At 39.8% G+C, this 24,659-nt stretch overlaps 2 protein-coding genes across 2 annotated transcripts in view; one reads left to right on the top strand and one right to left on the bottom strand.

The window, feature by feature from the left end:
* Nucleotides 1–16,829, top strand: part of LOC135496345 (FMRFamide receptor-like) — a 35,696-nt gene extending 18,867 nt beyond the window's left edge. Inside the window, exon 2 of the mRNA XM_064785624.1 lies at nt 15,813–16,829. Within this exon, the coding sequence (XP_064641694.1) occupies nt 15,813–15,955 (143 nt within the window). The 3' untranslated portion in view covers nt 15,956–16,829. The remainder of the gene's footprint in view (nt 1–15,812) is intronic.
* The window catches only part of LOC135495682 (cleavage and polyadenylation specificity factor subunit 1-like), a 226,941-nt gene that overhangs the window by 169,248 nt on the left and 33,034 nt on the right, over nt 1–24,659 (bottom strand). The window lies entirely within an intron of this gene.

Genomic DNA, 24,659 nt, shown 5'->3' with positions numbered 1-24,659 from the left:
AAGTTTGAGGTGTTTTAGAATAGATATTGATGTCTCTCTGTCGGGATTGGTTGTCTCACCAACCAATTAAGCTCAGGTGGAGCCGTCATTTCACTTGCCGCCACGTTTTGGCCGACATTAACCTCCACAGCTGAGCTCTTCCTCCAGGGGGTTTTCATACAAAGCCGACTGTAGCCCAGAACCTGTCAAACCAGTTGACAATGGGAAATATTCCAATTTGAACTGTTTACTGACATTGGTCAACAGAGATTTATTGATAGTGGTACTCTTACTGAATTAATAATCTCCTCAGACATGACATTTTGCCATTTGTGAGGTAAACATTCGTAGCCCTTCTATACAGCATAGTTTAACCCTCTTAGCTTTCATGGGCCATCATAGTGATGACACTAGCTAAGAGTACAGGATCTTATTGAATTAAAGGTGCTTTGGATCATTTTCATAAGACTCAACACAGGCCCTGATAATCGTAGCTCCTTCACTGATATCTATCAGCCGAGGTGGCATCTTTCTTAGACATTTGCAACCAAGGAGTAAATCGTTGATTTTGGAGACCAAGCACTTTCAAAGATATGGAACCAGCTCAGGAATGTGGCAGAATCACTGCTTCAAAATGAAACCTTATAAAACCTTCCTTTCTTTTTTTATTTGCTACATAATGAGAATGACCAACAAGTTCAGTGTTGGCTGAAGGCAAGGACACAAATCTTGTAATTTCTACGCGTACACCCTTCCGTTGCTCCAGCCTGGTTTTCAATTTAGGCAATCAAATTATCAAAATTGGAAAAGCAAGACTCTGATCAGTCACCGCCTATTGAATCGTGATACAGTAACTGAATCACAAACTTATGTCAACAACTTAATTCTATTTGCCTAGCGATAGGTTGAATGCAGCCAATTCCTACCCTAGTCCCTTTTTTCCATGGGAAACCTGTCTCTTGTGAGGAACGTCTCTAAGCAACTGTTAAATTTGGAGGAAGTGAGTCCCCTGCAGGTTACACATTAATTTCTGGCTGTTGGAGTGGGGCAATGAAAACATTGGCGCCTCTAACAGGCATGCAAACAGCCAACTGGCACATTTTAGGGAGGATATTTGGAATTTTTTTCTTTTTTAAATTTAGGGATTTTTAGGGATAATTGGGCTCAAATTTAGGACGTTTTAGGACAATTTGAAGGTTATAATTCAAATATTTTCAGATGTTTCCATACTACAGGTACTTACGTAGATCTTATGTATAGCACAAAGGGGCTTACCTCTTGAGAAACAAAATACTATACCCAGTTACCGTTTACCCTTTGAGATACAAAGAAAGCACGTGAGGCGGGGCAATGAAAACATTGGCGCCTCTAACAGGCATGCAAACAGCCAACTGGCACATTTTAGGGAGGATATTTGGAATTTTTTTCTTTTTTAAATTTAGGGATTTTTAGGGATAATTGGGCTCAAATTTAGGACGTTTTAGGACAATTTGAAGGTTATAATTCAAATATTTTCAGATGTTTCCATACTACAGGTACTTACGTAGATCTTATGTATAGCACAAAGGGGCTTACCTCTTGAGAAACAAAATACTATACCCAGTTACCGTTTACCCTTTGAGATACAAAGAAAGCACGTGAGGCATCACATATGAAGCTGATATCCCTCCATACCCAGATACCAAATGTTCACTTTTCAGACATCCGATGTAGTCTCTGCCACCTTGCCATGTGCCTCAATATCATCAGAGAGATGATGCGATGGGGCCCGGATGTTACCCAAGAGAAAGATTAGGATATTTTAGGAAAATTGGCAGAGAAGGCTGAAATTTTAGGGAATTTTAGGGAGGCACAAAAAAATTAGGAATTTTAAGGCAGTTTGCATGCCTGCTGTCACCTTTTAGATCACAGGTTCAATTTTCAGTCAGTCCAGATATAATCACGATTGATACAGTCATACACTGATAGAGATGGTGACTCTGGGTGCCCCGGTTTCCTCCTACAGTAAAAATTTTCAAATATTGCTTTAAGAACCCACAGGAGTTATTTCACATGCTCTCAGTCTTGACTACTAGGCAATAGTCCAAGCCACTAGTTCCGAGTGACTCCCTATATGATATGATAACACAGCTTTATCTCGTCTAGATAACCACTGCTGATTCAAAATCATTCTACAGACACTTTTTAAGCACAAGATGAAGACATCCAATTAGTTACCAATATAATGAATTGACCAATTGACAGTTAAAAGGAAATTCATTTCCTCTTGGGCTTACTGAGGCGTGCCTTAATATCATCAGATGAAACATAACTCTTCGCATTTTTTCAGGTGATAAATCTTGAGGATCTTAACACTTTCAGCGCCCCTGTTTCACCCCCAAACACCCCTTTTCAGACCCCCCAAGAAAAAAACATCTATCAGAGATAGCCCAATAAGTTTTTTTGCAATAGCGTCCTCAAGACCAGAGCTTGCGGAATTAACAGAGACAAAATTACTGTGCTCCCTCACTGTAATTTGTTTTTCTGCTTGAAAATGGTCACTTGAACAGAAAAAATAAATGGCTTGAGGGAGGGATTTTGGGCCAAAAAAGTTATGTAAATTTACGTCAGATGGCACTGTAAGTGTCAAGAGAATGCAAAAAGGAACCTCCTTATAGTGGACAGCTTGGTTCGCATGACACCCTCTCTATTAGGGACACTGCTTTTGGAAGCCCAGAACCCCTCCCCTGTATTCTCCACACGCCAAATCAATGCAGGCATTGGACTGGCATGACCAACTGGAATATAATTTTGGCTGCAATCATACCAAATTTGTGGTGATTTGCAAGAAAGCAACTGATTTATGGAAGACAGCAACATCCTTGCAGCAGCGGATTCCTTTTTCTTTCACCAAATACATCAAGGCAAACTACCATACCACACATATTCATTGACCATCCCTCTTCTTAGGATCCATTTCTATGTGACATGTAAGCCTTCTTGAGTTATACTTGTTACCCTGGACTAGAAAATAGTGGTTTATGGACGTGCCTGGACAGCTTTGTCCCCCCGCCCCAGAATGCCAATTAGTTTTCATTGGCCAAATACCACTGAACAAGGAATATAGTAGCAACGGACAGCAGATTCCATGAGCCACTTCTTATGAACAATTTCCATGTGACAAGGCTTTGCAAGTAATATTTGATGCCTGGGGCTGGTGATTTGTTTCAGACACAAGTCAGTTTCCATTGAGCAGATATCACAGTCAGTAAAGGCAAACATAGTATCATTAGAAAGCAGTGACCAGTCACTGACCAATTACCTCGTATGACCCCTTTTTTACGAGACAAGCCGTATTATAGACTCAAGTCATTTTTTATTGAGCAAATAGCACTGTTAAGCTTTTCAATTGGCGTTTGCTACCAAAATTTTAATTGTTGATTTCATTTTTAAAGTTAAAATTTTTGCAAGTTCAATGTTCTTCTTTGCCATTCAAATGCAACATTTACTGCGAAAATAACGGTAACACCCTCTCAAACATCACCTACGGTACCCATTTAAAACAAACATACCAGCACTAACAGCCACAAAGCACTAGGCACTGGAAATTTATGTCAGCTGAAGATTAATGCATGCTGATTGATTGAAAGAGAGTGGACTTTTTCTCTGCTGCAGTAAAGATTTTATTGATCAAATATTACTGTTGGTCACAGAGGGCAGAAAATGACCAATAATTTAACTTTCTGACAGAAGACTCCATGACAAGCCTCGAGCCATGGGTTTTTTTCCACATGACTTATTGAAGCAATACTGTTTCATGACCATAAATGTCAACAACATTTGCATTGCAATACTATAAAGCTTCATCAAATTTGAGCGAAAGTAGTTTTATGAGAATTCCATAGCTGTTTTAACTCTTTCAGCCCACAAGCCGTTTATATACGGTCCGCCATGTTTGATTTCACAGGTGCACACCGTATACTCACGGTTTTTCAAATTAAAATTTCCCACACGTTTCGTTTCAAAAAAATTGAAAACTGAACTTGAATGAAAAATTTCTGATTGTTGAAATGTGCACTGAATATAAATTTCAAAAATGTTGTTTTTTGTAGACAGATATACAATACTATAGATACCAAATTTCAGGATGCAAAATACCTGCGCTATGGCTTATGTAATTCTATTTCTATATCCTGGGCCACCAGTAAATACAGCGAATGCCAATAACTTACTCCTTTAAGAGTTGCAGCACGCTTTGAGTTAGCCACCCGGATAATCATCTTGTTAACTGCAACTTATTGATATTTCCCATATCTAAGACTTTACCAGAAATCAAGAGAGAAATATGCTGCCAGTGTGATGCCTATAACGTATACAAAAAGCAATATGCAGTAGAACCTCTCTATTTAGGACACCCTTGGGACTGACAAGTGGTACCCTTAATAGAGAGGTGTCCTGCTTAGACTAGAGAGATCAAATTAAACGGAAACAACCAATTTGATCAAACTCTTTCTATGGCATCACACATAAACTACATCGTCAAATCTGCAACTTACCACTTGCGCAATATTGGTCGCGCTCGCAAGCTCCTTACAACTGCAGCAACGAAAGAGCTAGTGCACTCACTGGTGATGTCTCGTTTGGACTACGGAAATAGTCTGTTAGCTGGGGTTAATGAGAAACTCCTGCACAAATTACAACTAGTGCAGAGCCGTGCAGCAAGAATAATTACAAGGACTCCACTACGTGAGCACATAACACCCGTTTTGAGAACTCTCCACTGGCTTCCGATACCATATCGTATCGATTTCAAGGTTTTACTCATGGTGTTCAAAGCCAAAAACAACATGGCTCCATCATATATCTCGGACATCCTGCCATCGTATGTCCCAGGGCGATCCCTGAGATCGGATAACCAAGAGTTGTTGGTGACTCCCAGGTATCGCCTTGAGACATTTGGTGGCAGAAGCTTTACAGTTTATGCCAGCAAATTATGGAACTCGCTGGACACTAACACCCGCAACAGCTCCACCGTCAGCGAGTTCAAAAGAAGATTAAAAACCAAACTATTTGAACAGTGTTTTTGTTAAGCGCAGCTGAGCAATTTTTCTAATTGGATTTTGCGCTATATAAATGCTATTTGTACGTATGTATGTAATTTGGGACCAAAATTAGTGTCCTTGATAGAGAGGTTGTCCTTAATAGAGAGGTGTCCGCTAAGGGAGGTTCCACTGTATTACCATTGTGATGCCAAGAACATAAAACAAGCATTGTGAAGCGGATCTTGTTCAATAGTTAGAAAGCTAATTTGATTAAATTGTCAACATTGATTGTGAAACAACCACTCCGGGAGTTTAATCTTATTGAGTGAAAACAGGGTTGAGGACAAGCTTAACTCCTTAACAAGGTTAAGAAGTTAGCAACATATCAAACTCTATCAGCTTTCAATGAAGTCGGTTGAATGACCAAATAATGGAAAGTTGGGGAAGGCGTTTATCATGATACTGGTGGTAGCAGAGATTCATGGCAATTCATGAAAGATGAAGAAGCCATTGTGGTCACCAAAGTACCCAAATAAACTATAAACTTTGGTGATGCTTCATTTTTGTGATTTGCAAAAGTTGCTGGAAAACAAATTGTGAAATGTTACTGCAATGGTGGATTAAAAGTTGCTTTGGTTTTTTCCAAATTTCACACTGACAATTTCATGATCACACCCTTTAATAACCCTATGACAAGTGATAACAGCAATTGCCCAGCTATTCCAACATCCAGCATCCAAGTTGTCATACCTATCATCAAACCTATCCTTGCTTTTATCCAATTGAATGACACCTGCCAATCAACATCGCAGACCAACACAATAACAGCAACCAGGCAGAATCAGATAAGACAAGCAATAACCACCCACACTGGCAATAGCTATTCGGCTACTCAACTGCTCACAAATATGATTTTTCTCAATATCCGCAGGATATGTTTTGAATTGGTAAATCTGATGCGCTGCATGCAGTGTCTTTTGGTGTGTGGTCACGAACAGTCCGTGCCGTGACTTACGATGACAGGGAAAAAATGGCACATAGACAACAAAGTGAGGAAACAGTGCAGAGATAATTACTGTGTTTTTTTATTTCTTCTGATGCTCAAAACCTGACCAGTAAAAAGTGGGAAGAACAAGACAACTCAATGTGGTGAAGGGCGTTTTTAACCAGAATTGATTGATTTTACCTGTCAGCTTTAACCTTTTCACCACCTCCGGCGCCAGCGCGTAAGCACCATGACGCCCCCACCTAAGGTGCAATTTTGCCAAAATCTGTCACAAAAACTGAATTCGTCAGTAAAATCTGAGCAGAACCATGTACACAAAATGTACACCGGCGAAATGACGAACTTCCCAATTGAAATAACAACAAATGAATGCAAAATATCCAGTAATAAACCACTTTTTCATCGCTTCAATATGAGAACTACAGCATAAATTGTCAATTTCGGGAAAAACTCTTCTTTTTTGTCCAAAAATCACCTTTAAATCCACTTAAATTATCGCGAAGTGAAGATTTTTCCAAAACAGGAAATACATTAGCTGCACAGTGAGCGAGTTTGGAGCTTCTGCGCACACCATGTGCTTCTCAGGAAACAAAACATCATCGTGGGTCTTCTCAGCCCGGTCTACCGGGAAAGGGTGGCGAACTAGGTGGACCGGTACACCGGCAAAGGGTGGTGAAAAGGTTAAGTCATCTAGATTTTTATGTTGGAAGTGGCAGTCCTCTTCCTCTAACAATCTGATATAGCGATATCACACACGAAGAGCCAAAGATTGTTCCAATCTCCAAAAGTGATTTTAGGAAACAACTCAAACTGCTAAACAAACAGCAAAGTTTGCATTGGTTTGCAAACCATAAAATGCTTTCTGGTGATCAGCATTGTTCCAATAAACAGTGGATCAAGAGTCAAATCAGAGTCCAGATCAAACAATAGTTTTTCATTCATACTGAGAGAAAGACTACAGCCAAGTGTGAAGTCCCTTTGGTCTAGAGGTAAAGTCAGGCATTTGCAGTCAGGAGAACCAGGGTTCAAACCCAGGAGGTGCTAGGAGGACCCTTTTTTCCTTTTTTTTCCGGTCATAATGATTTTTTTTAGGACAAGGAGAAGTAAAAATTAATTCACTTCTCCTTGTCCTAATTGTTCACAGATCAGGAGTGTACCCAACATGTCGCCAGCATAGTCCAATCAGAGTCCAGATCAAACAATAGTTTTTCATTCATACTGAAAGAAAGCCTATAGCCAAGTGAGAAGTCACTTTGGTCCAGAGGTAAAGTCAGGGATCTGCAGTCAGGAGAACCAGGGTTCAAACCCAGGAGGTGCTTGGAGGACCCTTTTTTTCCTTTTTTCTTCTTGTCATAATGATTTTTTTAAGGCAAGGAGAAGTAAAAATTAATTCACTTCTCCTTGCCCTAATTATTTATAAATCAGGAGTGTACCGAACATGTCGTCAGCATAAAACAAGCAATTTTTGTCGCTTGGACCTGTGATCATGATCACTGCTCGTTTTTGGCAGTCATCACAGGTGCCTGCGATAAACATCAGTGATCACAGTGATCTGCGGTTAATATCAAACCCACTAGTTTTATCCATAGCGATCAGCAATTATTACAGCAGGTCAGGGTGATAAAACTTTCTTGTTTGCGGGGTGCTTCAGACAAGTATAGCATTCAATCAGAACCGATCCTACTATTACAGCCCAACAAAGAACGAAGATGCTTCAGGGTAAAGAAGCGGTCTCTGTTTGCTCAATAAGCATGACTAACAGTCCTTGCCTCTCATTGTCTCACTGATGGCCAGTAGCTCTGCAGTGTATCACTTCAAACGAACATGTCTTGGCATATCTGTCCAATTAAGCGGTCACTTTCTCCACACCACAAAGGTAGACAAACAAAGCCAGCTACCGTACACCATGGAGTATTAACTTTGCTACAGCAACAATGCTTTTTATGCATTTTGTCCATGTTTACTCTTTTCTATACTCTAGCCTGGCGGCCAATCCTTCTTCTTCAGGATTTCAACCAGAAAGCCGTTTCGACGGGGATGAAGATTGTATGACAATGAAGTGATACCAAACTGGCACATGCTGTTTTTATGATCTTGCCTACTTGTTTGATGAACAAGGCCAATGGTGCTAGCCTCACCAGTCTCTAGCCAGATGGCCAGTTGTTATACACCAAAGCAACCCTTTGTCAAGAGCACTGCTAATGCCTGACAAAGGATAACAATTGGTACTGTATCCTTGTCTACTTGTTTGATGAACAAGGCCAATGGTGCTTGCCTCACCTGTCTCTAGCCTGGTGGCCAGTTGTTATACACCCAAAGCAACCCTTTGTCAAGAGCAGTCCTAATGCCTGGCAAAGAATAACAATGCTTTGGTACTGCATCCTTGTCTGCTTGTTTGATGAACAAGGCCAATGGTGCTTGCCTCATCAGTCTCTAGCCAGATGGCCAGTTGTTATACACCCAAAGCAACCCTTCGTCAAGAGCAGTCCTAATGCCTGACAAAGGATAACAATTGGTACTGCATCCTTGTCTGCTTGTTTGATGAACAAGGCCAATGGTGCTTGCCTCATCAGTCTCTAGCCTGATGGCCAGTTGTTATAAACCCAAAGCAATCCTTCGTCAAGAGCAGTCCTAATGCCTGACAAAGGATAACAATGCTTTGGTACTGCATCCTTGTCTGCTTGTTTGATGAACAAGGCCAATGGTGCTTGCCTCACCAGTCTCTAGCCTGATGGCCAGTTGTTATACACCCAAAGCAACCCTTGGTCAAGAGCAGTCCTAATGCCTGACAAAGGAAAACAATTGGTACTGTATCCTTGTCTACTTGTTTGATGAACAAGGCCAATGGTGCTTGCCTCACCAGTCTCTAGCCTGATGGCCAGTTGTTATAAACCCAAAGCAACCCTTTGTCAAGAGCAGTCCTAATGCCCGACAAAGGATAACAATTGGTACTGTATCCTTGTCTACTTGTTTGATGAACAAGGCCAATAGTGCTTGCCTCACCAGTCTCTAGCCTGATGGCCAGTTGTTATAAACCCAAAGCAACCCTTTGTCAAGAGCACTGCTAATGCCTGACAGAGAATAACGATGCGTTGGGTACTGTAGCCTTATCTGCTTGTTTCATGAACATGGCCAACAGTGCTCGCTGACCATTAATTAATCCGATACCCACTCTACACAGTATCACATCAAACGAGCATGTCCGTGCATATCCATCCAATTATTAAGTGGTCACCTTCTCAACAGCATTAAGCTACATCAACGAAGCTCACTCTAGAATGCTTTGTAAAAACGCTTGCTCGATTCCATTTACCAAAACTAGTAAGTGCTAGGGCACAACGGCTCATTTTCGTAAAGAAGATCACTTCGAAACATTTCTTCTCACCCAATTTTTTTGCGAGCTGCTCAGTTTGTCAGCTCATCACATCAAGTTAATGCATCCTTGTATTTTTAGTGCAGATAACTGGTTCTCTGTGATGGACCTAGGTACGGTATAAAATCAGACATGATTCTGGTGTTAACACTTAACAGACAGTACATAAACAATTCTTAGGCACAAGACAGCTATCAGCAGTGGGAGAAAACATTGACTTTTTCAACTTACTCTTCACTTAGGGTAAAGAGTAAGTTGAAAAAGTCAATGTGGCAGTGCACAACGATTCATTTTGTCCGGAGTAAAATATATCCTGACAATCGAACACGCCAACCAGATGATCAGTTATAGTCAGGCAATTACATCAATAAATTTCTCCTTGGATATCTTACCGACAATTGGACCCCACTGTTAGATCTAGGTACAAAGCAGATGAACACGCTATTCTATGATTCTAGTACCGGCATGAACACCTTGAGACCAAGTGGGAGAAGGATTGACTTTTTCCACACACCCTTGAGCGGAAGTGCATGAAGTTCAATTTTTTTCTGAATAATGTTCAGCAGTCCTTGCCGATCATTTATTCAGCCTATCACATCAAATAAACGTGTCCTTGAATTTCTTACCGATAACTGATAGATCTGGGTATGGTATAAAGATGGTCATGCTCTTGCTGATACTCTCATTCCTTTTTAAGAAGATTCACTTTTTTCCACACACCCTTAAGCGGAAGTGCATGAAGTTGCATTTTTTCTGAATAATGCCCAGCAGTCCTTGCCGATAATTTATTCAGCCTATCACATCAAATAAACGTGTCCTTGAATTTCTTATTGATAACTGATAGATCAGCGTATGGTATAAAGATGGTCATGCTCTTGCTGGTACTCTTTCATTCCTCTTTAAGAACATTCACTTGTAAGCAAAACAAGTCTGCCAATCCAATGTCTTGGATGCAGTGAATTCTGAATTCATGGTGACAAACTGGCCTAATCGACACGAATTCATTTACACTGTGGGTTCTTTAACAAGCACAATTGCGTGTCCATCACCTTCAAATACATAACACTGGACGCAATGGTCCCGGAACCGCCGACAGGCGGCACCACCTCACGACGAAGGCTTTTGCGGACCGCTTCAAATGGTTTCATAAGTCATATTCTTGGTTGTGGATTTCGACCTCCAGTTATCTATGATAGAACCCGCTCCAATCGGTTTAACCGCATGGAATAGTTAGCAAAATCATTTTCAAGGTAGTTTACGGTGAAAAGGAGCGCGGACGAAATTTGACTTAGAAGAAAAAAAGGATTTTATCGGTGAATATCAAAACTGATGACGCGTCCGAAATTGTGAACTGATAATTTTTAGCAAGATCCGATGACGACGCAGACATTGCACAATTTTGTGACGTTGCACCACACACGATTTTATGACGTTGTACACCTCGTGTATGCACGTGTATGCTCATGTCATCTACGGTAAAATATGACAGCCACAGCGGCCGGTACTTTCGGTGTTTGCGCCTTGTAACTGGTAAGTTTGTGGAAAGAGCCATGTTTCAAGTGACATAAGCCATTAGGAATGCGTGTGTATTCTTTGGGCGGCTTGTAGTAATTAATGACACCGAGCTTGAAGTCAAGTAAGTAGTACTAGTGTGGGCCTAGGCCCGACCGGCATTCACTCTGCTCATTTCATGATTTGGTCAACGATTTGAAGCAGCCGTATCATACCCAAAAAACATTCACAAGTGCAATGTTTCATGCCAGAAAGTTCCACAACATGACATGCACCAAACTTCTTGCAATTATAAAGTCAGTGCATACAGCACATTCCAGTGCCCAAATGCAGCAGGGACAAAATCACATCAATGCATCCTTCTTCTCGTCAACCACAACTGTCCGATATTCCACGACATTTCTATCTGAATGTGAGTACAAACAGAACCAATCAACTTGTATCCGCTTCATCCATTTAACATCTGCAGCACAATGTGAGAGGACGCATTGCCTTCATAAGCAATGCATCCTCTCACCTCTCACCTCCAAACCTCAAACTGTCCAAATAAAACTTTCCCTTTTTACAAACTCTACAACAAAACTGAATGTCAGTATAAACAGCTCCTAATCAACTCATATAACCTTAAATCACTTTACATGTGCAGTATCGTGTGAGAGCTTCCACATCATTAAAGCCCTATGATCACCACAGGAGAAAAACCATCCACCATTGCCACCCCAAACCCACAAATACAACCCTACAAGTCGAGAACACCCTCCATATGGCCAAACTCACTGCTCCTTACTAAATAAGCTCAAATAACCAAACCCAGCTTGTTCCGAAATACAACTGACTGCAAAAGTCAACACCAGTTCTGCGAAACTTCACAATATTTGCAAAACCTTCGATATTTTGGCTATTTGTACTGTAGGAAGAAACATGGGAGCTGGACTTAACTTATGCTGATGACGAAGTGGCAAATCATCGTAATTTTCTAAAAACTCTCGAGTACAGTTACTGCATATTGCCTTAGTGACTTTTCACAGAACTTGTTGATGTAACCTGCTTTTATCAGGTGGATTCTACAAACTTCATGTTTCATCAAGTGAAAAAAGAAACAAGAATCTGTTGGCTGCAAGCAAATTGCTCATTTTGCATAAAAAGGAACTCAATTAAGGGATCACTATGGGGCAAGAAACTTGATCAATAATCTGATGAAACAGCTGCTGTTTGCAAAAAAACAACTAGAATGGTAAATTTTGATCGAAATTTAGGGTGGGTTTGGCTGTTGCATTTATGTTCTCATGGGACTATTTCAAAGATATTTTAAATTGAAAACTGTGTTCATTCAGGCACGATAAGATACTTTTAAACAAATTCTTAACAAACAAGACATTTCTAGTTGAGTTCCTTCAGGCAAATTGGTTATTTTGCATACCCACACACTCAAGGGACAGCTGGGGTGAAAGAAACTTTATCATTTATGAGAATGTAACAGCTTTCTTTTGTGAAAAGCAACTAAAAATGTTATCTAAGGTAGAAAATTAAGGTTGAAGTGGCTGTTGGCCTTATAAAATGAAGCTTTTATCTTGTTATTGCAATAAAGTTTGATGAGACTATTTCAAAGATAATGAACTAATGGCGCCTTTAGATACTTTAAAACACATCTTAAACAAAAAAAGACTTAGTTTCCGTGGGCATTATAACCTGAAGGGTGCAGCATTGAAAGTGGGTTTTCATGAGAATATTCACGTAATTTAATTGTGACGTCATCACTTTCATGACTTTGAACTTTTCACAGCCAAAACTGTAAACTGCTAAATTCTTTGCAAGTGGTTTCTTTTTGTGCGTTTCAAAACCACAAAACAATACTGGTGCAACTGAAGGAAATTTGGTAATCCGCAAAACTAAAAATTGTTATCTGTACTGAAATCTTAGCAAATTTCAAAAGCGGATACAAAAATTTGGTATTGACAGTATGGCAACATGTGGCGTGTGACGTCATGTCAAGAGCCTAATTTACTATTAAACTAGCCAGAAGTGTCCAAATTTTCCTTCACCTCAACAAAGCATTGAAACCAACTATGAATCAATGAACTCTATTTTCACATTTATTCTATTATCATATGGTCATCGAAAAGACGCTTGCCACGCGATGCCACCAGGTTGCATTTATAGATGGATGATATTTGTATTAGCCAAAGGCTGAGGAAATACCTTACGAGGAAGACGCTCACGCAAGAAGATTGATGGGTTTAGGCAATGTACTAACAGCAATCAATTGGGCTTGAGACTGGTGCTTTCGTTCTCACTTTTTGTCCAAAGGCAGCACCACGAGAGAATGATTTCCAAACAAAATTGTTAGTACCTGGTCTGATACATGGTGTTGACTGCTGATATATGTTCAACCAACACAATATTTGGCACCTAAGATCGTTTTGGCTGATGCAGTAAATACCGCACATCGTAAGAGTTAATAAGATGCACATGCATGTAGCACGGGGCTTATAACCAAAGTACCGAGCTTATAATTAGGAGGTCATAGGTTTCACACTCAGGCAGATCAGCATTGTTTCATCTTTATGTCCTTGGACAAGGCACTTAAAAACTTCACCATTCAAAGGAAATGATGACGTGCCATCAGCGAAAAGTCAGTCTTTCCAAGTAGCAGTCGAGACAACCAGACAGAATCTAAAATCAGAGGTTTCCTTAACTTACTAAGTGACTGGGCTAACCGGTATCTTCATTATTGTTTGACTTTAAATAGTTAGTTCTCTGTACACTCTTACCTAAAGAGAGAAAGGGGAGAGGTGTCTTAACATGCACACGGTAGGGTGTTGTTTGTATGAAGGACTTGTGAGTCCTTCTGGTCCTCGTCTGATGATATTTATGTACACATATAATTTGTTGTAACCCCTATAACCGATCGCATATATATATACGCACACTGTTAACAAACTGTTGACTGTACTTTGTACGAAATAAATAAAATAGTGCCAAAGGAATGGCTGTACATTTAACTTCTCCCAAGCCTGGAAACCACCAAAAATGGTACACAATCCTGGAAAAAAAGTCAGAGAAACCAAGAAAGGCTTTTTCTGCCCTGTACTTGAGCAAACAGATTGGGCTACATGTGAACCGTAAAAACTTGTAAGCCTGGCCTGACCTCATATCCAATCATTTCGCAGGTAATCTTATGATCAAAGGCTTACAGTGTGCCTCCAAGCGACCTCAGACACATACAACTCCTTCTCTTTTATTTACCGATATTGAATTTTTTGCAATAACCCCAGAGCTGGTTGATTGCAATAGTATATCATATTCTGAATATTTTGAAATAAATGTTTTTATACGATGGCAGACTGGGATGGCCTTAACCAAGCATGTTAACTTTGGTATTCACTTACTGCAATTTGTGTCACCAATAGCTGCGGTTATTCTCTTTCTATATAATAGCCAATTCGTTTATGGCTGTGGGTTCCTGGGCAAAAACTACTGGTTGGATATCTTTAAAATTTCAGTTTTACTCATCTTGACTTGGACCCCTCGGTAGGCCATGTTTTGTTTCTGGATATTTCTCATTCACATGGGTAAATGGACACAAAAAAGTTTTATAACCTGAAAATCTCACCTAAATCGGTCGAGAAGTATACCGTACAGAGCAGAAAATGTCAAATTCAATGTACACAAATACATATATACAAAAAACATTATTTCATCATAGTGGTGGGAAAATACTACTTGGTCAATGAAAATATTCCCAACAGTGGTTGCGCTTGTTTCTTCTTATCATACAAATCTATTTAAACATTGTTCATGTCAGAAATGTCAGGAATCTCACACGTTCTCATCATGAAAAAAAAAGATTTGAGCACACATGCATATTTCAACGCCAATTTGAAATTTTAATGTGAAACATTAGTAACCATCATAATATTTGTCTTATGCATTCTGACAATCAGTTTCACATTTCAACGATTTCACAATGAGATTCGAAATAACAGGATTTCGCAATTCCCAGAGATAGCATTAAAACAGTAAAATATTTACGATATATACAATGTAATGCATATTCCCTGAGAAATGTGTTGATATTATCCCATAAAATTAAAATTCAATCACTTCTAAGAATATCTGAATCTTCGAGAATTCCTCGATGAAAATATTGGAATTTTATGATTTGGTTTCATTCTGTACTTAATAATATGAAGGTCTCAATCTCATCATGACCAGTTTCAGGCCAACCTCCTCCTCAGAGGAGTGGACCATCAGTGTAAGTATGTTTGCATGGTTTGTTTTTTATCACATTGTAGTCCTTGCTTCACACCAGTGTTGTACACAATAAGTTAATAAACTGTGATGTATTTTGATTGTCATTTGTACAATTCGTATCAATTTCAATGTTTTTATCATCATTACTCTTATGTCTCACAGATTTTTATAATTTTGTCCGCTTAAACAGGCTTCCACACTTTTCACCAAATATCAGTACTCAGTGGAATTATCAGTTTGCCCCACAGCAAATCAGCATTCCTGGTGGATCAAAGGCGTAACCTAAGCTCAGAGACAGAGACAAGGAAAATGTTCTCCCCTGTCAGGCTGGTTACAGCACAGTCAGTTCTGAGCTCTGTACCATAAAGAGTTTGCCCAAAATGTTCCCATTCAAATAACTTGTTACACCTGTAATTTAGATTTATCCTTGAAGTTCTGAAAATGTTGCATTACTCAGAATGAAGTATTTCCCTCAGATTAAATTGCTCTTTTTACCCCCAAAAAATCAAAAATAGAAACTAGTCATTCTCGAGAACAGCGCATAACTGATTCTGAACTACTCATGCCTTACTCAACCTTTAGAATTCCTGGCCACAAATTCCAATCCAAAAGTCTTTTTTCATCAAAATTCACATAAAGATTTCACATTTCCCTCCTATCATTTCAGGTAATTTTTCACGAGCTGGGAGTGATCCAACGCTGACTCACGATCGTGACGACCGCAATTCGACTATCCACGAACACTTTGTCGTTAACAACAGTAGTATAAAGAAACATTACATACATCTGGACAGAATAGAGCTATCATAGCACAGGTTTTTAAAGTACAGACTTCCTTATTTGTGTGATTCTTTATCAATGTGGACATGCTTCAGAATTTTTTCACCCTTGAGCAGAAACTTCTTCCAATTAGGCAACACTTTTTCAATATGTTGGATTACAAACTTTCGCAAATTTTTCCACTTAGCAAGTAAAGGTGTACATATGAAGTGAACTTCAAAGTAAAGAATTGTCAGTTTCAGTCAAAGTTTTTCCACTTGACGAGTAAAGGGGTGCATTTGTAGTGAAATTCAAAGCAGAAAATTCTCAGTTTTAGCTCCAGATGAACTTTGTCAAAACGTAAAAGCATTTATATTTATCATTTCCCTGGTTGGTCAATAATAAAATAATGGCCAAATCGGCACAAGTCGTCATAAAAAGCCTGAATAATCACTGGTAAGAGGTCAACTCTTCATCCATTCCAATCCCATGTCAATTCGCCATCATAATCATCATCAACATTGATCACAATAGCTAATTTTTATTTTTTTAAAATTATTTAATCAGTTTGCATGAACAGAGTAGCTTATACATTTACATTCAGCCAAAAAGCCTTCTTAGAATCTGATTTCCTCTGTTTCAATCAGTGTAACAGGTTGTGCTAAACTCGGCATTAAAAATCTAATATGGTCTCGGTTGAAAATGCCTGCTTTATCATGCTGATGCCACAAAGAATTGAACCCTGATTGAGCAAAAATGTTAGGCAGACAGAGAGAACAGCACAGTGGCGTGGGGGCTCGTGCACAAGTGTATCCTCTCCAAATTTTAATCAAAAGGGAAAAGTCTGTGCCCCTGCCCCGAAAGCTCTGCTATGCCAAATGATTCAAATAAAGAACCATTGAAAAGCATGATTAAATGCTGAATTTCCAAGAACCAAAAAACTGCTGCTAGCCGGCAAGAACCAATTTAAGACCCAATATTAGATGATTTTCTTTATGTTCTAATCGACAAAGGCTGGTATCCCTGATATTGAGCTCATAATCTTCTTTGTCTTTCTTGCCAATATGCCAATCAAATGATATAACATCTGTAACGTGATCACTCTGTCTTTCATATCGCCACTGAGAGAAACTCAATGACAGACACCGACACCCACTCGACGTGAGAAAAAAGCATCGCTTCCAATATTGCTTAATGCGGCTTTCAATGATCATTGCACTTGAAATAGGATCGTCAATACGTAAGAAAAGTTAGAAAGCACTCCAAGATGCAGCAAATGAGATCTACAGGCAAATAGAAGAAGCGCTACGAGCTGGGTCTTTTGAAATCTGCATGCGAGTGAGAAGAAATTTACCACTACACTATTGGCAGCCAATTTCGGCGAACTTGTTGCTTGAAATTGATTTCCAGGAGTGGATGACTAACCTCCAAGAGGTTCTTGATCTTCAGATTCAATAGACGACATCTTTTCGTGAACTTTGCTGTTTGAGGTAATCCTCAGCAATTAAAACTGTAAGAGTTTCTTTCAGGGGTGGTCAAGTTTGTGCAAATGCTAACTGAGAAAAAGTCTGAAGCATATTAGACTCTATCAAGATCTGCCCTCTTTTGACATGCTGAATTCCTGGCGCAAGCGATCTCTCACTTAGTGTCTCCTCCTACCACGGCCAAAAACACAACCCAATTTCTATTCAAGATACTGCCACAGCACTGAAGCAGCCTATCAGAACCGTCAGAGCGGTTCAACTCATCACTGATCGAACCTTACTGTTATTCTCACACAGATAGGTGCATTAAGGGCCACACCACCAGAATTTGGAACGACTTTGTCGGCTAAGTTTTGATCTTGGGCAATCACAACTGCGCTGATGATAACTAAACTTCGCGCCAGGGCATTGCTTAAAATAACTTGCTATCACAAGCTGTGGATTATACTGATAAAGGCTGCCTCAATCTGGAGGTCAGGTCCAAACTGCTGAACTCAGTAACTGACTGCCACAGATTCTAACTGATATTCTCTGTGTTTTGTGGATGGACTTTTTGGCAAGTTCGACCAAAAAGCTGGTACTCTCCTTGTCTATCGCAAAGAGTACAGCAATTTCACACACAGAGCAGTGTAGCTACAGAAAATAACATACCGCGAGTTATCTCTTGCCCTCTCAGGAATTATTCTCCAACGACTAGTATCACTCTGTCTGAGTGTTTCTGTTTGCTACTATGGTTGTTTGCCTACTTGATTTACTGGCCTGGTGACTGCGTCTTCAGCCAGAGAGGGGAGTCCATCTCAAGTTACTGCATTGGGGACTTTTCTTGACCCTGGCATAGGCACCAAATTAACAGCAGTGATCCATCTGAGGGTGACAGTCAGCCTCAGCCCAAAAGGGTTATGTCTGCCATCAATACCTAATCAGACCAGTCACAACAGCTGATAATGATTGTGGTGACTCAAACATCGATCATGATCCTTGAGGGCAAATCGAGGCTTGACGGGGATACCAATAAATCGATTGGTTGCAACTAAACTGTAAATTTAAATACATGTTTTTCAGGCAGGCTTCAGGCCGCCCACCATGTTGCCAAAAGGCCTTCTTGGAATCTGATTTGCTGAGTTTCAATCAGTGTAACAGGTTGGGACTCTCCTTGCTGGGACAGCTGGGCATTAAAAATCTAAAGCTAATTCTCTTCAATGTTCTCGGTTAAAAATGTCGCCCACCATGCAAAATTGGCTCTGTCCTGTTCTTTTCCTGGGCTATATGAACCTCTAGTTAATGGCCTCGGCAAACAACAGGTCCCTGCACCATAATATCATATCTCACTTTATACCAGCATGCTGGCTTATAGGAAGGAGAGACCAGAGTCATCTTCCATCATCACTACAAGGATGTTAGGACATACACTGACTTTCCTTTCCATAAGAATGTATTTCAAGACCACTTTAGGGTAGATTGCACTGCATTGTCTCACAGACAACAACACGTTAAAATGAGATGACCAGTCATGTCTGCCTCATTCACATTGTTGTGCTTGTGCCCACTCTTGGTGCGATGTGGACATTATGCGTTCATAACAAATTCTCTACGCTAATCAGTACTTGCTGCTGGGCATGTGACATGATGTGACCCGACCAAGAAGTGAACAAAATCAATAGAATCGAATATTCCTCCGCACTGGTGGTTCTAGTATTATGAGTATCAGACACAGGTAATCATACAGTCCAAATCACAATTGACATCTCTAAATTCGTGTCATTGGCTTCCCACTAGCACGTAAGTCAGGCATGATACACGCAAAACATAGAGAGATAAGCCCGTCACTGGTGCGTCATTGGCGGGTATTTTGCGTGTAGCTGACGCGAGGGAGGAAGGACGTGAATTGTGATTTGGACTGTACATCAGATTGGTGGGCCAATTACAACAAATTGCACAAAAACAAAAATAGGGCTTGTCCAAACATTCAAAAAATCATCCATTACTGTGATTTCTGAGTGTGGTGGTGTTACAAGCCTCAGATGGACCACAGAACTGGCAGATCAAATCAAGATAGGAAAATCGGCACTTTCATCAGAGAATTATTGGATGCTGGGGAACTGCTAATCAATTTTGGTCAAATGTCAATTCAGCATTGATCGCAGCATTGTTTGAAGAGCATGGACTAAATTCATTGCCACCCAGCTAATCACAGTTAATTTTCCCTGTGACAGTGTTCAGAGATAATGTCTTCTTCTCTACTATACTTAAGTAATCAATACCCTACTGGAGGTGGGCGGTTTTGGTGAGACGAGCAATACCCACAGTGAGGTATCAATTTCTATACTAAAACATACCAACCCAAGCGGTTGCTTAACCATAACCGCTGAATTCAAAACCAGGCACCATAGGTGCACAGTGCATTTACACTGTAAACTACGGTTCATTATAAATCTAGATGTTTAGAATTAGCAACTAGGAGAACTTTAATGCAATTGAAATTCTATTGAAATTCTTTTTTCAGACATCACATTTATTTGCCATCAGTACCTCACACTACCATCATGTTGCATAAAAGAAAGAGTTTTAAGAAGAAGAAGAAGTATCCATTACACAAACATGATCATTTTATCACCATTTTCATCATCATCATCATCATCATCATCACCATAAAAGTCATGCTATTGGCATAAATAAATCATCAAACATCGACATAAACGCTAACATTCAATTCATAACTTCCATCCTCATGAAAATCATGGCAATGTTTTTTCAAAAGGAGACTAGAATGATCCAGGTGAATCAGATAAGGTTGCTAGATGTCACCAGTGGATGTGTCACTATCTTACAGAACATCACCAATAGTCACACTTGTCGAGGATTACTTTTATCTCTTAAGTCAAACAAGACCCAGTTCCCTAACTGAGCGTATAGATATAGGTCACCTGAAGACCTCACACTGGATTCCTTAGATCCTGACTAAAGCCCTCCTTTTAAGACAGAGCTGAAATATCTCTTCTCAGTGTCACTGGCAGGATTAAGGCCCTAAGAATTATTTGTACTGTGGGATGTTGCAAACTCTGCAGTGAGTGTCATATTGCTCTCTCCAATCGAGTATGGTTGGTCCACCAATTAAACTAACACATATCGTTCTTCAATATTGTAATACTAATTTTAACCAGTTTGTAGCAGCATTGATATATGATAAAGTTTTGCTTCTATGTTGCAAGATCTAATATATGAATATAACAAAATATCGAAGTCGTCATTTTTTCTTCTTTTGTTTTACTCTACCAGAGAATTTCCCTCCGAAAATGTTACAAAACCAATTAACCCTCTTGCCGTTATCTGCACACACTATCAACGGCGAAATTGAAGACCTCTCCAAGTGACGGAGAGGAGATTGAAAGAAGTCGGGATGGAGTCATTGACAACTAGAAAACTGTCTCGCTTTCTAGGACAGGGGCAATGCAAAATAATGTGACACTGGCCATACAGAGTCGGGCCAAGTTGGTTAATACAACTAAGTTTTCACTCACTTTATCTTAGATTAAATCAACTCGACTGACTGGACAGGTAACAGATGAAATGACTAAATCCAAGATGGCAGCATGAACGCAAGGTAAAACAAATCTTATTTTGAACAGTTTGGCGGATTTCGAAGAAAATACAATATAACACAATGCAAAAGAGCTGTTTTGAACAGACGAACAGGCAATTTCTGCTATTCTAAGTATGTTGAACAACGTTGAACAACCAAATATAACATCATCAATGTCCTTAAGGATGACTTTATTGCAGACCACATCTCCTCTTCTGAAAATAACGCTAAAATGACCACGTCCTGTCTCATAACTGCAAATTAATCCACTCCATCATCATCATCCCTGCAATAATCCCAGGCTTAACATACCTTCCTCATCAAGTCTGTCATATTGTGCCAATTAGGACACCATAACATCCCCACTCACCCATCCAGTGGTACCTTGCCCTGTATGAAATGTACAATGGGGTAAATATAAGGTATTTCTGTCATCGATCTCGTGACAACAATCATCATGTGTGCGACATCAATAAGCACTTTCCCGGAACATCACAATTAGTTTGGGGTGCTCTACGACTGGAGAATGACAGACAATATGTCAATTAAACTACCTCATTTCTTCCTTGACACGCAATGGTAAAGTCTTCAAACTTTATATCATTGTTGATGACATTTCATCACCCTCGTTTACTGATTTTATCACCAGCAGAAAGATTTCCAGGGCAGCTATTATTTGGTCTTAAAGTGGTGAAAGCCAACATGCATGGCTAAAACGCTGATCGTGAGACATTCAGTTTATTTCAAATAGACACACGAACCATTATCCCCGGCCCTGCAGTAGCTTAATTGATGAGATTGGGAAAACTTGTTCTAACATGAAAAGAAGAAAGCAAAACTGTAAAAGCAAAATGTCATTTTGCAAAAAAATGCTTCCTATTTAGTTTTTTTGAGTCGCAAGGGGGAAAATGCATCAGACAATGCATCAGGTTAAACATGTACCTCCTGACAGGTATTTGGGGTTTTTTGTGATCAAAGCACAATGCATTGGTAAGCCCAACAAAGATATAAAAAGAATTAAAAGGAATTTAACAGCAGATTTATTCCACTAACCTAAGGAAACTAAAAGTATGCAAAAAAGATGTTGGATAAAGATGCATAGTGTCCTTGATACTGCTTCAGATGGTGAATTTTTAAACATATTCTAATTGAGAAAGGTGAACATATCATGATACAACTATATTGTGTAAGCATCGGCAACCCCACCAAAAAAAGGTAAAAGCAAAATAATGGGCGATTTACTCGACAAACCTAAGGTATCAAAAGCAATAAAGGAGAAGTAGGATAAAAACTGTGCCGTCAGGAGTAGCACCAACAATCAATTTCCATCAGGATCAAATCAGCGGCGAATGCACTGGTGGTATTCTAAATGTTTTATTACCTTTTCATGGTGACACGGCATCTTATGACCTCAAATGTATCTGCTAAGATGGTGTGTCTGCATCAGATTTTTGCAAGCTTGAAGCGATGTCACGTACATTCCTTGAGTTATTGTAAGTAAATGGAATACAGCGTCGTTGTACTGGATTACTAACGTGTTCGTGCATGGATGAGAATGCCATCTTAAAGATTTGTGGGCAATAGAGAATCGGTAGTCTATGACAAAAAAAAGTTTAAGACAAAGTTTTGATGGTGCTTCAAATTTTAATGTCGGCCACTTGGTGGGATTTCACTAGATATTCAAAGCCACTGACTCTGGAATGTATGCCTTGTTCTTTTCTCTTCAAAGACTCTGAACTTGTTTCTTTCCAGAGCAGCATACCTGGTGGCTGTCTGGCAGAACTTTGCAGAGTAATGGGGTCGGCCCCCAGTTTTGGGAACTGGTCAGAAATCCTCAGGTTGTAGTGCCGATTGGGCAGATCATGTGAGTTAATGTTGCTGAAAGGTTTTAGGATCTCTCTCTCTCTCTGATGTCTCTATCATGTGCTAGTTCACAAAGTTTTCTTGGTTTCTCGAGGACTCTTAAGATCTATTTTGATGTTGGCGCTATTCAGATCACATTTGATCTGTTCTATCCATGTAAGTTGTGGTCGGCCTTTTGGTCTTTTAGTGATCCTCAGGTATTCTTGTAGGGACTTTCTGGCTGGGGTTTTGGGATGGAGCCTCAGACGGTGTCCCAGCCAATTTATCTGTCTTCTCCGGATGGTGGTGCTACAGGGTTCTGCACCTGGGTTAAAGTGTTTTGTCGGATGACAACCTCTATTGATAAGATGTCAGTCAATAAAATCCAACTTTAACTTTCACAAAATGTGTCTACCGATTGTGATGTGTACCATCTAAAGTGTTAAAGGTACTGTGACAGTGACACTGGTACACCTTGCTAACAGAGAAAATCATCCATAAACACACCACATGTACCAACAAAAGTGGCAAGACATTATTGGGCGAGAATCCCTTGGCACTTGCTCCAACAAGCTACAAAGAAAAAGGCTGGCAAGTGGTGTGGGTAGGTTGTAAGTTTGTTATATGGAACCAAACAGGATTCCCGACAGCATTGTCCTTAACCCTTTCGCTGCGCCGCTCAAAATTATTTCAATATTGATTCCTTGCTGCCCCCAAAATACTGTAAAAGCCAATTTTAACATAGGTAACTTTGAGGCCAATATACAGCCTGAAGGAGAAGAGATAGAGCTTTGGACTATTGGAAAAGGTTGTTGGGGACAGCATGGACTTTCAAATTATGCATTTGTCAATCACCTGAAATTATGTTAATTAACTAAATAACGCTAATTAGTATTAATCAACGAGGAGAAAAACACCATTTTTCATCTTGACCCAGGCTATCACTATCATCCCACTCGGACCCTGAATCATGCACACTTTCAATCCCCATGCACGCTGTGTACATCGGCATTATGTTCAGAATCATAATCAGACTCGTCTTCTGACGCCTCGAATTCACTATTTCATCAATTATTGATTCTGCAGTTCGTCGAACACGTGACTGAGGCATTTAAATTTGTTTACAAAACTTTGGACTCAAAATATCGCCTAAACTTTGAATAAAAACACCGAAGTTTTCACCTAGAAATCGGAAGTTCTAGCGGTAAACAACATGGCAGGACACCTAACGACAAGTTCCTGTACTAATTTGCTATTGAAAACATCGTCTGATTCAGGTCTCTCCCAAGTCGCAGTTCTGCGTACATCCGCACAGATCGGAAATTTTTTTTGGTCGCAAAAATGCGTACATCCGCAGCGAAAGGGTTAATAGAGAGGTTCTACTGCAGTGGAACCTCCTTTAGGGACACCTCTGTTAGCAGGACAATCTCTCAATTGAGCGCACTGTTTTAGTAATTTCTTAACAATTGAGTCGACCTCTGTTATCTGGATGGCATTTCTTTTATGTTTTAGATAATTTTTCCACATCTATTCATATAAGATATCAGAACAACCAACAACAGATTTTTCACAATATTTTCACCTTCCCTACATAAACCTATCAGTCAAATCATGGGCTGGAATTTAGCTACCAAAGTAGCCTACATGTTATTGTATCATTAATCTCGATAGTGAAAGGCACCCCAATCATTTGAAATTCTTGGCAGCATCCGCCACCTCATCCGAAAGGCATTAGCTGCAGAACAATTTGGTGATCAGTCATCGACCATATTAAGCAAATACTGCAAACCATGAAATTTTCAAAATCGTTTTATTTTCTGGATTCTGCATATCTTGACCCGCAATCTTG

Source organism: Lineus longissimus, chromosome 11 (genome assembly GCF_910592395.1).
Source record: "Lineus longissimus chromosome 11, tnLinLong1.2, whole genome shotgun sequence".
Classification (NCBI taxonomy): Eukaryota; Metazoa; Nemertea; class Pilidiophora; order Heteronemertea; family Lineidae; genus Lineus; species Lineus longissimus.
This window is presented reverse-complemented; position numbering and strand designations above follow the sequence as displayed.